Genomic DNA, 14194 nt, shown 5'->3' on the forward strand with positions numbered 1-14194 from the left:
TTCTTTTTCCAGAGTGGCGCTTTTTGTAAAAAGTGACCAGTCGGCGAGCTGAATTTTCCAGCGCCGTGGCCTTGTGGGGATGATTGGAGTGGACGATGAGAGCCTGATGATGGTAGGTAAGTGATCGCTGCCCATGGGGTCATTTAAAACATCCCATTTAAAATCGTTAAAAAGTAATGGTGATGCGAAAGCTAAATCGAGAGAGCTCATTTTTGCTGAGCTTGGACAGCAATATGTGGCTTTTCCCGTATTTAAAAGACAGACATTATTAGAAAGTATAAAATCTTCGATTGTTTGGCCTCTAGAGTCACAGCGTTCGCTTCCCCAAAACGGAGAGTGAGCGTTAAAATCGCCAACTACCAGAAATGGCTCCGGCAGTTCATCGATCAGGGCTTCTAGATCTTGGCATGTTAATGTGATGTGTGGGGGAAGATATACAGAACATATTGTAATGGTTTTGTAGCTGATGACGCTAACCGCAACCGCCTCAAGTTTCGTTTTCAGTTTGATTTCTTGAGTCGGGACGCCGCTTTGGATGATGATTGCGACGCCTCCCGAGAGTCTATTTGCATGTTCGCGATCACGCCTAAAAGTTGTATAATGTTTTAAGATATTTGAATGTTGTGGACCAAGATTGGTCTCCTGGAGACATAGGGCTAGAGGCATCACTGACCCTAGAATATGAGTTATATCACTGTAGTTCCTCAACATTCCTCTACAGTTCCATTGTATTATGAAAGCCATCTTAGTTTTGTGTTTGTACTGATTGAAAAGCTAGATCAAGTTGTTTATGGCCCTGTGACTCGGGGCCTGTCTCTTTTTGACCGATCCAGGGAGCTCCGCCGACCATCCGACGTGGACGGTGAGGGGCTGCCCGGGGTCGTGTCCATCGCCTCTGCAGAGGCACTGGACGACCGTGCAGGAGGCACATTGATTTTTGAGTTAGACCTCGACCTGTGGGAAGAGGTCTTTGGGCCCGCCGACCCGGGGGTCTGCGTCCCCTCCTTTGGGGTAGGCGGAGTAGCGTGAGCTACTCCACCAGACGGCGCGGATGGCCCCGCCCCAGGCTCACTACGTGTGACCTGGACAGGTGCCGAAGCCTGGTGTGGTGTGCCGCGCCCACGCACCACATCGGCGAAGTTTGTTTTTGCAGTGAAGGAGAATTTGTTTGTTTGAGAGTATTGCCTTCTTGCTTCTTTGAAAGAAATGTTTTGCGTAGTCTTGAGAGTAATGATTTCTTTTTCTTTCTTCCAGGACGGACAAGCCCTGGAGTAGGCAGCATGGTCGCCTTCACAATTTGCACACCGTGGGTTAGCAACACATTCTTCAGATTGGTGTTCTTTTGACGAGCATTTTGCGCAAGTTGTGCGGCCGCGACAACTCTGCGAGCCGTGGCCAAATCTCTGGCAGTTGAAACATCTGCGTGGGTTGGGAATATACGGTCTTACATTGATTTTCAGGTAGCCTACTTCAATGGATTCGGGTAATGTGCTCATGTTGAATGTCAAGATCAGGTGTTTGGTGTCCACTTCTTTGCCATCCTTCCGGATTTTGATCCGGTGGACATCTATAACTTCTTGGTCAGTAAGTCCTTCGAGCATTTCCTTTTCAGAAAGGTGGACAAAATCTATTTCAGAAATGACTCCTCGTACAGTATTCAGAGACCGATGTGGGGTCACAGAGACAGGGATGTCCCCAATGGATACAATTGTTGCAACTTTTGAGTGTTGTGTGCTGTCGCGCAGTTCAAGAAGTAAGTCGCCACTGGCCATTTTTGACACCTTGTAGCCAAGGCCTAAGGCATCTGTCAAGCGTTTTGAGACTTGGAATGGGGATATTATCCTTGCTTGCGTTTCTTCTGCTTTGCTATGGATGACGTGAAATTTTGGAAATGATACTTTTCTTTTTTGAAAAAAGTCGTCTGCTTCGGTCCGCCCTCTCTTGAGAGAGCGATCAAGTTTTGAAAGGGGGGGAGCCATAAAAAATTGAGGTTTTTCGGTCATGGTGCCAGCCACCCACCATGGAGCCCAACAGGGGGACGCGACAGGAACTTGAAAGCAAGTCCTGCCCACGCCAGCTGTACACCTTAACTATAACCTAATATGACTCAACTCAGGGTAGTTGGTCACACACGGTTAACCCTCGCCGCCAGGAAAAAGAGGAAAAAACGAAGAAGAGAGGAGGAGACAGGAGAGTTGTAAGAAAGGGAAAGGAAAGTGAAAGATAGAGGGGAGGATAGGAAAAGGCGACTGCCGATTTCCCCCGGTCGGGTCAGGCCGGAGGTGCCGTCTACAGGAAGCTGGGGCCAAAGTGGTGTGTTGCCTCCGCCGAGGGGCCTTAAGGGTCCAAACGCTCGGCATCGGCTCAACCACCAGGATCCCCTTTTCCCCGGACACGGCGATGCCACGCACGGCTAAGCGCGGATGCTCGGGTCCGTGGTGACGCATTGTTCACCATCATCCCCTTGCGGGGATGTCCCTGCGGATGCTCGGGTTAACCCCGTGGTGTCGCCACTCACCAACGTCTGCATGTTGCAGACGCCTCCCTGCGGGGGCCCTGCAAAGTGTGAGGCGGTGCGAAGATAAAACTTACAATACAATAATATAGTGGACTTTCATTTCCTCGCACAAAAAGAATTTGTTTGACCAGTTTTAACAACACAAAAGCTAAGCAAAATAGTCGCTGAACTATTTCCAGAAGCTCTTTGGTATCCTTCTGTCTGCTTGATGGCTGTAAAAGCAATACATGCGGGCCAGGTATACCACAAGAACTGATAAATATGTGTACTAGGTACCAACACTCACCATCTTTTTGTACACCTGATGGTCCAGGTGGCAATTCCAGATAGGCAGCCGTGCTTGTTGTCTTAGCTGTGTTTCCTGCATAACATATAATGGAGCAAAGAGAAAATAATTTGCAGTGTGATCTGATCACAGTAGTGCACTTTCACCTCTATACACAAAGCATTTAACTGTTTAATCAGTTCAGAAATAAGTGGAACACCGAAACAGCAGAAAAGCTACGTGCAGCACTAGCCAGTGTGTTATAACAAAGTGGAAATTTTAGGTTACTGACTCTGCCGAGAATGCTCTGCAGGAAGTTTACTAGAAACGGTGCGTCATGTCAAAGAATATTTTGGTAAAAACTCTTACCGTTTTCACTGTCTGGAATGCTGACTTGAGCCAGAGGACTGGGAGCACAAGCTGTGCGCATAACTGAAAGAGTCGCGAAACTCCCAATTACTGCATGGAACATGTTGATAACCTTAACTTTTCAGCAGCTTCAAAAGTTGCCAATAGGCAGAAATGAAGCCTTTCGCCGTTTAACTTCACTAGTTGCATCAGAAAGCACCCAAGTGCATTAATTTCTTACGTTTGCGACTTCCATGTTTATGTATTTTCTGTTTGGGTTTCCTTGGCATACTGGGAATTTTTCGGGTTTTTGTATCGCGCTTACTTTGTTTTTATGTCCCAAGAACAAACATTTGAACTGTAATTTAGGTCTTATTTTAGATTTTTCATGTAATTTCTGTACCCGTACTTCTTGGAACAGTCAATGACTGCTGAGTTAAGAAATTACCGAACCCAACTTTCCCGTCCAGGGCTTGGTGGTAGATAAAAGCGGAGACACATGGGCGCCGCAACTCGTAGCACTTCACATGCGCGTAGTTCTAATATCAGGGGAGCGGAGGTGCAGTAAAGAGAGCGCGCATGCGATTAGGAATTTGTTACTGATGCATTTCAATACTAGTCGTGCGAATATGCTAAAGTATTGTCAGCGCTCTGGATGCACGGAATTACTCGCGTCGCTCAGGCTACTGTTCCGTCACATGCAGCATTTAAGAGTAGATCAACACGCACAAAGTTACCTTCTGCTAGCGGTGAAGTGTTATCCTGAATCAGAGACAACAAAATCCGTTGGACCTCTCCCGTATCCATGTCTGAGAATCGCTGCTAGCGTCAAAAGGGCTAAAGGAGGCAATTCGTGGTGCTGCGGGAACAAAGGCATGCAAGCCACAATCGCGTATGTCCAGAACACGTGGTTGTTCACAGCGCGCTGGCCTCTCCTCGGTTTGCAACTGCCGCCACTGCGGGCAGGCGGAGAATGCTGGGAAGAGAAGTGCGGTCACGTGGTCGTGGCGCACTGCTCTAGACTCTCAGAGAGCGTTCCCGTGAGAGGGCAGTCACCCCCTTGCTCGGCGTGCTACTGTACTGCTCCGCACTGCTCGGCGCCTCTGCTCTCGTCCCCCCAACTGAATGCGCCATTAGAGCCATTTGCCCCGTTCCTGCTTAGGTAAACACTGACGCTGCCGTTCCCTGCTTGACAGGCAGTGGCTGGCTTCGTGGCATCGTCTAACTCCGAGGCTCCATGAGCTCCCTCGCAGTCACTTGACCAGAGCTTGCCTTGCGGCAAGTCACCACTCATTTCCGGGTCCTCAAATGACCTGGCCGGACACACACCGGGTGCGGTCGACAACTGCGCGGCGCTCTGCCCGGTCGGCCCAGCAGGCTCACCTGCGCTCTCTGCCTCGTATGAAAGGCTCTTGCCACCAGCAACGCTAAGGGGCACTTCATGCCCTATGGCCGACACAGTGTGTGTTTGCAGCAACGCCAGATTTTCACCTGTTACTAGCTCCGTGTCCGAGGTCACAATCTCAGTCATAGAGCCTGCAGGAATTCCACTGCTGTCCTGTTTGTTATTGGACACCTTGGTCTCGATTGGCCCTAGATCGTGAGAATTGGGCTGCTCCTGTTCTTTGCTAGCCGCCCGCGGTGGCGGAAAAGCTGTTATATTTCCGCGTCTTTCAGGAATCCTGTTTTCACTTCGTGAACCTTTTGCGGCCTTTCCTAACAAAGATGCGTTCCCGCATACCGGCTGATTGCTTTCAGCGTCCTCACTGCTGTTTCCCTGACCTGTGCCTGACAAGCATAATCCTTTGTCTTCCAGCACAGGCGGCCTCACCTCTCGGGACTCTGAGCAGTTATCCCTGGCTGAATCACTGGCTCTTCTAGACTCTTCAAGCTCAGCGAGCTCCAGCGCTAGCTGCTGGCGCTTTGCTTCTAATACCTCCAAGACGCACTTAACATCCTGAGGTTTTTCCTCGCACAGCGGCGCCTTTCCTCCATTCACTCTTGCAAGCTCAGCCTGAAAATAAGCTAACCGCGCCTTCGCCAATTCTACTCGGTACCTGACGTCGAGTGTGGGCCAGCATGGATAACTCTCCATACCGTCGTCTGTATCCCTCAACTGTCCTACCGGCTCGAACACATGCACAGGGACGCTAACAATGCGACGAAGGAAACTCACAGTTTCGATGCGTCAATCCGCATTGCCAGCTCCTTGGCGTCGCAGTCCAACGCCACTTTCACCGGACGCTGCGATGAGCTGTCGCACGCCGCTGGTCCTGTGCCCGCTGTCACTTGCTGCGACCCGCCGGTGACCGTCGAGTTCCCGACGCGCTGCTTTCCTTGACCGGATGCAGTCCCGCGTCGCTGGACTACTGCCGTGGTCCTTTCTCGAACGCTGCTGTTGCCTGATCGTCGCCTTTCTCCCTGCCTTCAATCTCCTTCCTGCACCGTCTTCCGATGGCCGCTGGATCCTGTCGACTGCGCCAGAAAAGTTTCACAGGTTCTTCTCCTTCCTTGCACCAGAGGTGCCCCGCCAGAGACAGTTGGTTTAACTCGAAGACTGAAGCTTGATCTCTGCACCAGGGGTGCCTCGTCAGAGACGCTCTCGTGATGAGTTGAGACGCAGGGGTAAGGCGAATACTTGAAGTTTATGTACAGCTATTTACATTGCATATACAAGTTTAGGCACTCGAGACGGCAAAGAGATACACAACAACAAAAAGGGGTGGAACTGGCTAACACTAGGGGAGGCCCCTACTCGGCATAGCCGAAGATGCATAGCATCTCACCTTAGCGCAGAACCTCGCTTCCGGCTCCGGGGCCCGGTTTTAAAGCCTTAAAGGCCCGGCCCACATTTGGTAGCTTCCAATCATGTTGCACTGCTCACATGATTGGTTTACCGAGAGCATGGTCAGCCCTCCAGCTTCCATAGGGCAAAACGCCCTTTCCACAAACACAAACGCACGGTGTTTTTCCACAAACACAAACGCAAGGACGTGTGGAGTCGAACATTCTCTCTGCCACAAAATAAAATAAAAACAAACACAAATATACATTCGTGCCAGCACGTGCGTGAATCGGTACCGTGGGGCGGGGGGAACACCCGTATTTCACGGCGCATTCGCGAGCGGCCGCGTTCCCACAAAGAAGACGCTTTGCTTTGAGCGCCCCAGCCGCGTTCCGATGACCCCGCGTACACTACCGATCCCTTACACATGTTATTCGAAAGAATAAAATCCTCGATGAGCTGACCCCTGGAATCAGTATGCTCACTTCCCCAGAATGAGGAGTGTGCGTTAAAATCCCCTATTATTACATATGGCTCTGGCAACTGTTCCAGAAGTTCTTCTAGGTCATACATGGCTATTGTGTTGTGTGGTGGTATGTACCCAGAGCATATTGTTATTGTTTTATGGCTAATGATGTTTACTGCGACTGCTTCTAAGTTCGTCTTTAATGATACCTCTCTTGCAGGGACATCGCTTTGCGTAATGATAGCGACGCCTCCTGAGAGTCGGCTAGCTTGTACTCGGTCTTTCCGTAAAATATTATATTTTTTAAGATGTTTGTGTGCTGTGGCCCAAGGTTCGTTTCTTGCAGGCACACAGCTGTAGGTGCCATTGTTTTGAGCATATCGGTTATGTCTGTGTAGTTTCTGTGTAGACCTCTACAGTTCCATTGTATTAGATACGCCATTGTGATAAGTTGGGGATTGGGGAAAGTTACTTATTCTCAGGAGCAGTGATTCGTGGTTTCCCTTTTTTCTCTAGGGAGTCTCGCCGCCGCTGCAGCGGTGGCGAACCAGGAGTTGTATCCATCGCCACTTTCGTGGCGCCGGATTTCCGTGGAGAATCCGCGGATGCGTGTGTTTTAGATGTCAGCGGACTTTCGCTGACATCCATCTCCTCCACGGTGGACGTGGAGGATGCTTCTTGTTTGTGATGGCCCGTGGCCTTCGCATTTGTCTTTTTTGTTGGCACCACTGAACCAGGCTCTGCTCCAGGGGGCAGAGTCTCTTGGGCCAGCAGTTGCCTTCTTAGAGGGGTGGGGCGACAGGTCCAGTTCAGCAGAGCTGTTCTGGGTGTCTGTCGCCGAGGGTGCCGCTGCTGAAAGTGGGGCCTGAGGGCCTCCGGCGAGGATCGCGTAGTCCTCTCGCGAAAGTTTCAGCCCTGCGAACTGTACCACCGACTTCTGTGGTGGGGACTTGGGTGTCGACACCAGGTCTACCGGATAGACCTGTGTGCCGACAGAAACTGAAGGCGGGGGCGGTCCCCGCGTCACCGCTTCAGAGTATGTCCATTTCTGTTGGAAAGAGACGCGTTTTTTTTGCCTCAAGGTAGGACAGGTTTTCTGTGGTCTTCAAAGTTATAATTTGTTTTTCTGTTTTCCAGACTGGGCACGACCTGGAGTACGCGCAATGTGCGCCGTTGCAGTTGATGCATTTTGGTGTGCGTTCGCATCTTTCTTCTGTATGTGCTTCTGCGCACATGACACCAGTGGGTTTGGCCCGGCAGGCCAACATGCTGTGTCCAAAGCGCTGGCACTTGCAACACCGTCTCGGATTCGGTATGTATGGGCGGACTTTACAATGGAGGTATGCGGCGTGGATGGAGTCAGGCAGAGTTGTTATTGAAAGTTAGTACAATATGTTTGGTCTTGATTTCAGCATTGTTTCTCCGGATGGCTATTCGTCGGGCTGCTATTACTCCCTGTTCGGCTATTTCTTCTTCCATTTCCACATCGGTACTCTGTAGGAGTTCATATTCAGATATGACGCCCTTTGAGTGGTTCAGGGTGCGGTGCGGGGTTACCTGTACGCTCATTTCTCCAAGATTCTGTAATGACATCAGTTTGGTGCTGTTTTTTTGTGTTTATTTCTACAAGGAGATCTCCGGTTCGTTGCTTTTTTGCTTTGTAATCTTTGCCTACACAACTTTTTAGGGTGTTGGCGATGACAAATGCAGATAGGTTGGCTACCGGTACATTAGTGTTTGAGTGAAGCATAAAAAACTTCGCAAACGTTTCTGGCTTCTGTGGACTCAGTTTCTTCACATCGGTGCGACCCCTTTTCGGGGGCCGATCAGATTTTTTTGCACATTTTTCCATACGGCATGTACTGACTAAGGGTTCCCAATACTTTGTCGCCTCTGATTCACCCTTATACACAGAGGAAGGTCCCGCCTGGTAGACAGACGAGGAGCCCATCGGCCGAGGATTGACCACTTCCTCGACCGCCACCGTTCAAGGTTTCTTCCCTTCACCTCTCGACCTATCGCCACGGTACGGATGACAGCTTCGGTATGGGGGCTAAGGGTCCGTGGTGGCGCCAAGCACCAACCCCTCGTTACACAAGGTGCCCCTGCGGGGCTGAGTAGGTCTATTTTTCACTTAAAAGCCAAGCAACCACTTTTGCACTCTACAAGGAGTTCTGATAGGTGGCGTAAGTACTACGTCGTAGAAAAAGAGTACCAAGAAATCTTGAAAGAGCTCGGCATCCAGCAACCGCCTAGTGGATCACTGTCTGCTAGCTTGGAATTTGCTGCTAGCAAGAGAACAGCCGGCAGCAGAGCATCCTCGGGCTCCATTTGCACCACACCACTCCTGCAACCGTCCGAAGCAATCCAATCTAGCCAAGCAAGCAACCGAGAAGCGAAGTGAGCGCCGATGGCGCTTGCACCAGTGGCAGCGGACTAGTTTCACTGCTACAGGCCAGCACCAAGAGGGCTTGCACCCGTAGTGACAATGGACCAGATTCACCGCAGCATGTCGCCACTGACAGGCCTTGCCCCACTGACAGCGGACCATCTTCATCGCAGGAAGTCTGCGTCGATGGGGCAGGTGCCAGTGGCAGTGCACTCAGAGCCACATCGCCACCAGAAGATCGGCGCGGACACTGGTCGATATAGTCAGTGTGAGCAGACCTGAGCGAGCCTGAAGATTCGTCGTTGAGGAGTGCAAGCAGCGACGATAGTTTTTCAAGTTGCGATACCACGCCCATTAGACAAGGAGACATTTGCTGCAAATGAAGTGTTGGGCCAGCCTCATGACAAGCATAGTTTGGCAGCGCAGCAATTTGTTCTGATAGCTATCAAGCATAATATGATACAAGCCTGCATGAATGATTTCAGCCGTCAACATGGGATGGTGGACCTTCCTAAAGACGGCACAATTCTCAGGCATAAAGGAAGGCAAGCCTAGATGTCAATGGCTCTTTTGTACATTTTGGCCTTTCCAAGGGCATTCAGCAGGCACTTTAGCATGGACCAGTACCTCAATGCATAAAAATTTATGCTAATATCGACAGGCTGCCACTTCACAAAAACAGGCAGACTGCTCTTTGGCCGAAATTCTGCCGCACAGCAAATATCAGATGGTTGAAGCATTTATGGACAGTACCTACTGCAGTAAAGGAAAGCCACTCTGTCTCAAGCAGTTCCTTGGCCCAGTTCTCAAAGATGTTAGCATCCAAAGTTGCAGGGGACTTATCACAAAACATGTTCCGGTAAGCATGTGCCTGACTGCGGTAACATGTGACAACCCCAGTGACGAGTTTTGTAAAAGCAATAGCAGGGCACACAGGTTATCATGCCTGTGAACAGTGCAGCCAGAAAGGGCAGTACATAGACAGCAGGCTCACGTTTCCGGACCTGAATGCCCCAGAATGTACTGATGCTTCATTTTGCAGCAAGGAAAACCAGTGGCATTGTACTGGTGTCTCACCATTTACAACCTTGGGCACCGATATCGTGACACGTTTTTCGAACGAATATATGCACCTTGTCTGCCTGGGGGTGATGTGGCGGCTGCTTCGAAACAGGGTCTGCCAGGGATACACCGCAAGACTGAGCCGAACTGAACGAAATGACCTCAGTGGTTGGCTTCGAGCAGCAGCTGCAGCCTTTCCAAGGACCTTTAAAAGAAAGCCATGGGGAACGGACGAACTTGACCGGTGGAAGGCAACGGAGTGCAGAACATTCCTTCTTTGCCTGGGGTCTGTAGTGCTCAAGTCTTCATGTTGCCCTCTGAGTACTTGCTTCCCCTGAGCATTATGTTGTCCTCAATCAGTTTGCCCAGGACCTGCTGAGGCATTTCATCCAAGAATTTGGAAAACTGTATGGATCAAAGCAGCTCGTCTGCAAAATGTACACACACTGTCTCACTTAGCTGAACAGTGCTTGGAGCATTGCACTAATGATAACTTCAGTGCCTCCCCTTTTCAGAATTACCTCAGAAGAGACAAGAAGATGCTGCCACTGTCGCAGCTCAGAAGCCACTGTCGCAGCTCAGCCGTAGAATGTCTGAAGTAAGGTACCATGCACATATTGTGCATTTCTATCCCTCTGTGGACACCTGGTCTTTGCGACAAGTTTCAGCCCCGTTTCACTGGTCCCTATTTGGTGCTGCACCAAACTTCTCCAGTTAACTACCGCATCACTCCTGTTGATCCTCCTCCGGACGGCCGTTACCGCAGGACTGAAATTGTAGACATTTACTTCATTCTCTTTCACCTGTAAATTCCCATCGTCATCACTTGGGGCTGTTCGCTTGGAACACGTCTCTGGCAGACGGTTAAGCCCCACCTCGATGGACACTTCCAAGTCGTACACGCAAAGCTCCTACGCGCACGGGCGTCTGCAAAACTGGTCTGTGCATGCGTGAGAAGGGCACCGATATTTGACAATGTCAGATATTTGCGCCCCGCGCGCCGGAAGTGGCTCTCCGGTTTCTGGCCGATGTGCACTAATGAGAGCGCAGTTCTCGCAACATCCAGTACGGCCTTTCACGCAGTTTGTTTTTTCTTACAGTGCCTCCGGCTGCGGCGATTGCCCAAAATCAAATAAATAACGAATGCCTCATGGCTGCCGTTGAGAAGCGGCACTCGCTATGGCTTGCGACCGATAGCCTCCACAAAAACAAACATGTGAAGGCAGCGCAGTGGAATGAAGTGGTGGCGGAAGTAATGCCGGGAGCACCATGCAAAGGTAGGCATACACTTTGCTCACGATGAGCACTTTAGTTGAAACGTGCTTGAAACTTCGCGTTTCACTGATGCAGAAACCTTGGATCTTGTCCAGAAACGGTAGAAATCTCTGTGCGACAAGTTCCGCCACCTGTATATGGCGCGTCAGTTGGGGCGGAGGAGTGGCACTGGCGGGGATGAAGTAGAGCCCAAGGAAGTTGTGGGGGCTCATTACGAGCAACTGCTGTTCTTAAGGGACACGATGGACACCAGGCCGTAAGTTCATGAATATTTTTATTGCCGCAACTAGCAGGTCGAGACAAGGAACACATGCAGTGCTGTGGTGGGAGCACTGCATGCGTGAAGCAAGCGCTATTGACGAGAATGTGTATCTATACAGATACTGTATAGGTGCCATCACAATATGAACATCAATGTTTTATTTTCTGTACAATATGCAACTATTCCACACATATAGTTCTTTGGGTCAGCACTATGCATATGTACAGTGGATGCCCCAATAAATGAAACTCGCTTATATGAAACTTGCGGATAAACGAAATTAAGTGAGGTTATTTGGTTGGTTTCGTATGTCTGCAGTAGAAAAATTGTTCGGGTAATTGAAACACTACTTCCTTGTTGTCCTCGGTTAAACAGCACAAAAGCTAAACATTTCGAATCCGCCAAGGCATGTTTGTGCTCTCACATGAAACGGTAGTCTCACAACCATGAAGAAATCCTTTGCAAGCCAATCCAGTAGTCATTTGTAAGCGCTTAGATTTCGTCGCTGTAGCTCTGCGTTAGGCCTACGCACGATCGGCGTCTCAGCATAATAGAAAGCGTTAGGAAACGGCCGCACAAAGCACTCTCGCTTGAAAAAAAAATGCATTTTGCAGGAGCTTGAGCGAAGCGGTCTATCTAAGACAGAGGTAGCGAAGAAGTTTGAAATCCCGAAGTCAACCCTGTCGCGGATCTTGAAGGACAAGGCCACGATTCAAGGTGCTGTCAAGAGTGGTACTTTTGCCTCGAACCGAATGCGGATGAGCACAACGCCGTATAAAGAGCTAGAAAAGGTTCTTTTTCTCTGGTTTAAGTGTGCGCGGAGTGCTAACTTCCCGATAAGCGGTACCATTTTGGAACAGAAAGCGCAGGAGATAGCCCTGCAAATGGGCGTTGAAAATTTCAGCGAGTGATGGATGGCTGAGCCGATTCAAAAAGCGCCAAGGCCTCATCTTCAAGACCATCTCAGGTGAGAGCGCTGCAGTGAACAGAGACGTCTCCACCGACTGGCAACAGGGGCAACTGCAGGAGATTTTAAGCAGCTATGAGCAGCGAGACATCTTTAATGTCGATGAGATGGTACTTTTTTATAAGGCGCTTCCGTCGAAGACTCTCGCCTACAAAGGCGAAGCCTGTACAGGTGGGAAGCGCAGTAAGGAGCGTATTACTGTGCTGGTGGGCGTGAACATGGCTGGTAGTACACAGTTAAAGCTGCTGGTGATCGGCAAGTCGAGGCACCCACATTGCGTTCGAGGTCTGCCTGTGACGTACAACGCGATTGGAAGAGCGTGGATGACGATGACCATCTTTCAAAACTGGCTGCGAGAGGAAGACGCGAAGTTCACCAAGCAGGGCAGGAAAGTTGTGTTCATCGTGGATAATTGCCCTGCCCATGGTCAGGTGGAAGGACTGAAGTCCATCAGGCTTGAATTTCTGCCTGCCAGTGCGACCGCTGTTATCCAGCCAATGGATCAAGGAGTAATCCAAAATGTCAAGGTTCACTACCGCCGCCAGCTGCTCCACTGCATGCTGCTTTGTGCTGACAGCGGGAAGGATTATGCCATAGACTTGTTGTCGGCCATACACATTTTGGCCCATGCCTGGGAACAAGTGAAAACACAGGAACCAGTTCCACATGATGAGACAAGTGCTGCCAATACTGAACCTGACACCATATTCAGCCAAGTACTGCGATCTGCCCCTTTCTCGCGACAGGACTACGAGGCAGTAGATGAAAATTTGAGCACATGTCATGAAGAAAGTCCCGAGGACATGATTGCCGAGGTGCAAGCTGAGGACCAATCCTCCTCCAGTGATGAGTGTGAGGACTTGTGCCCAGTGCGGTGCCGGACAGTGCTGCTAGAGATGCAGTCGCACTTTTGCAACACTACTTCGTACATGAAGGGTGCGCAGCCTTTCTTCAAAGCCTTTCAAGCATGCACAGTTACTTAGTGAAAAAACAACTCCAAAATGTGAAGCAAACCACCATTGGTTCTTTTTTTTCTTTGCGCCCACATCAATAAGGGCTGGTGCAGATTAATTAAAGTTGTACTTTGTGAAATATGTGTTTAAATGAAACTTCCAATAAATGGAACACTTTTTCAATCTCCTTCGAGTTCCGTTTAAGAGGACTCCACTGTAACTGAAACATATCAAACCTTGTTTCATACAACTTCCAGTTGGCAGGAAAGTCTTCCTGCAACCACGCAGTTTAACTGCAAACCTGTGAGACAAAGGATGAATAAGACTATTTTGGTTTGTCCATTAGAAAAATGATGAGAAGGGTGCCAAAGCATCAGCAAATTGGTCTGCGCATTAAGATACTGCAACTTTTCAATGAATAAGATCTTGAATGAAGCTACAGTGTCTGGCATCTTTCTTTCACTTCTAAAATGCTGAGAAGAATGTAAAAGCTGAAGAACTGCTGAATTGTAGAGATTTTTTCAAAGTGCCAATTCAGGCATCAAGGCTAAACATTCCGCGTTGAGGTGCTGTTGACCCCGAAACTAATGTCTGGCCCCTACATACCTTGAGGACAAGGTGCAGTGCTTGAAGCTTGGATACAAGCGAGGGAATATGATTTTCCCACTTCTGCCCCTTCAAGGGGTGGAGACACCAAATTTGTAGTTGGCGCGTTCTTTATTCCAAACACTTCGTATTGCTCCAGGAAGCATGACACACACTGCAAGATTTCTATATTCACAGTGAATAATTGAATATTACATTTTTAGGTAAATGAGTTTCGGTTTCTGAATGCAGTTTTTTTTTTTTTTTTTTATACAGAATACCCCTAAAGGCCCTCGAGAGGGTATTACATAGGGGGGGG

At 49.5% G+C, this 14194-nt stretch overlaps 1 protein-coding gene across 1 annotated transcript in view; it reads right to left on the reverse strand.

Moving 5' to 3' along the window:
* LOC149334108 (uncharacterized) overlaps positions 1-14194 on the reverse strand; it is a 194596-nt gene that overhangs the window by 3982 nt on the left and 176420 nt on the right. Inside the window, exons 2-4 of the mRNA XM_089555021.1 lie at positions 5308-5606; positions 3153-3215; positions 2805-2879 (exon numbers count right to left, since the gene is read on the reverse strand). Coding sequence (XP_089411147.1) covers positions 2805-2879; positions 3153-3213 — 136 coding nt within the window. The 5' untranslated portion in view covers positions 3214-3215; positions 5308-5606. The remainder of the gene's footprint in view (positions 1-2804; positions 2880-3152; positions 3216-5307; positions 5607-14194) is intronic.

The sequence above is a fragment of the Amblyomma mixtum genome, chromosome 8 (assembly GCF_055824585.1).
Source record: "Amblyomma mixtum isolate Tamu chromosome 8, ASM5582458v1, whole genome shotgun sequence".
NCBI lineage: Eukaryota > Metazoa > Arthropoda > Arachnida > Ixodida > Ixodidae > Amblyomma > Amblyomma mixtum.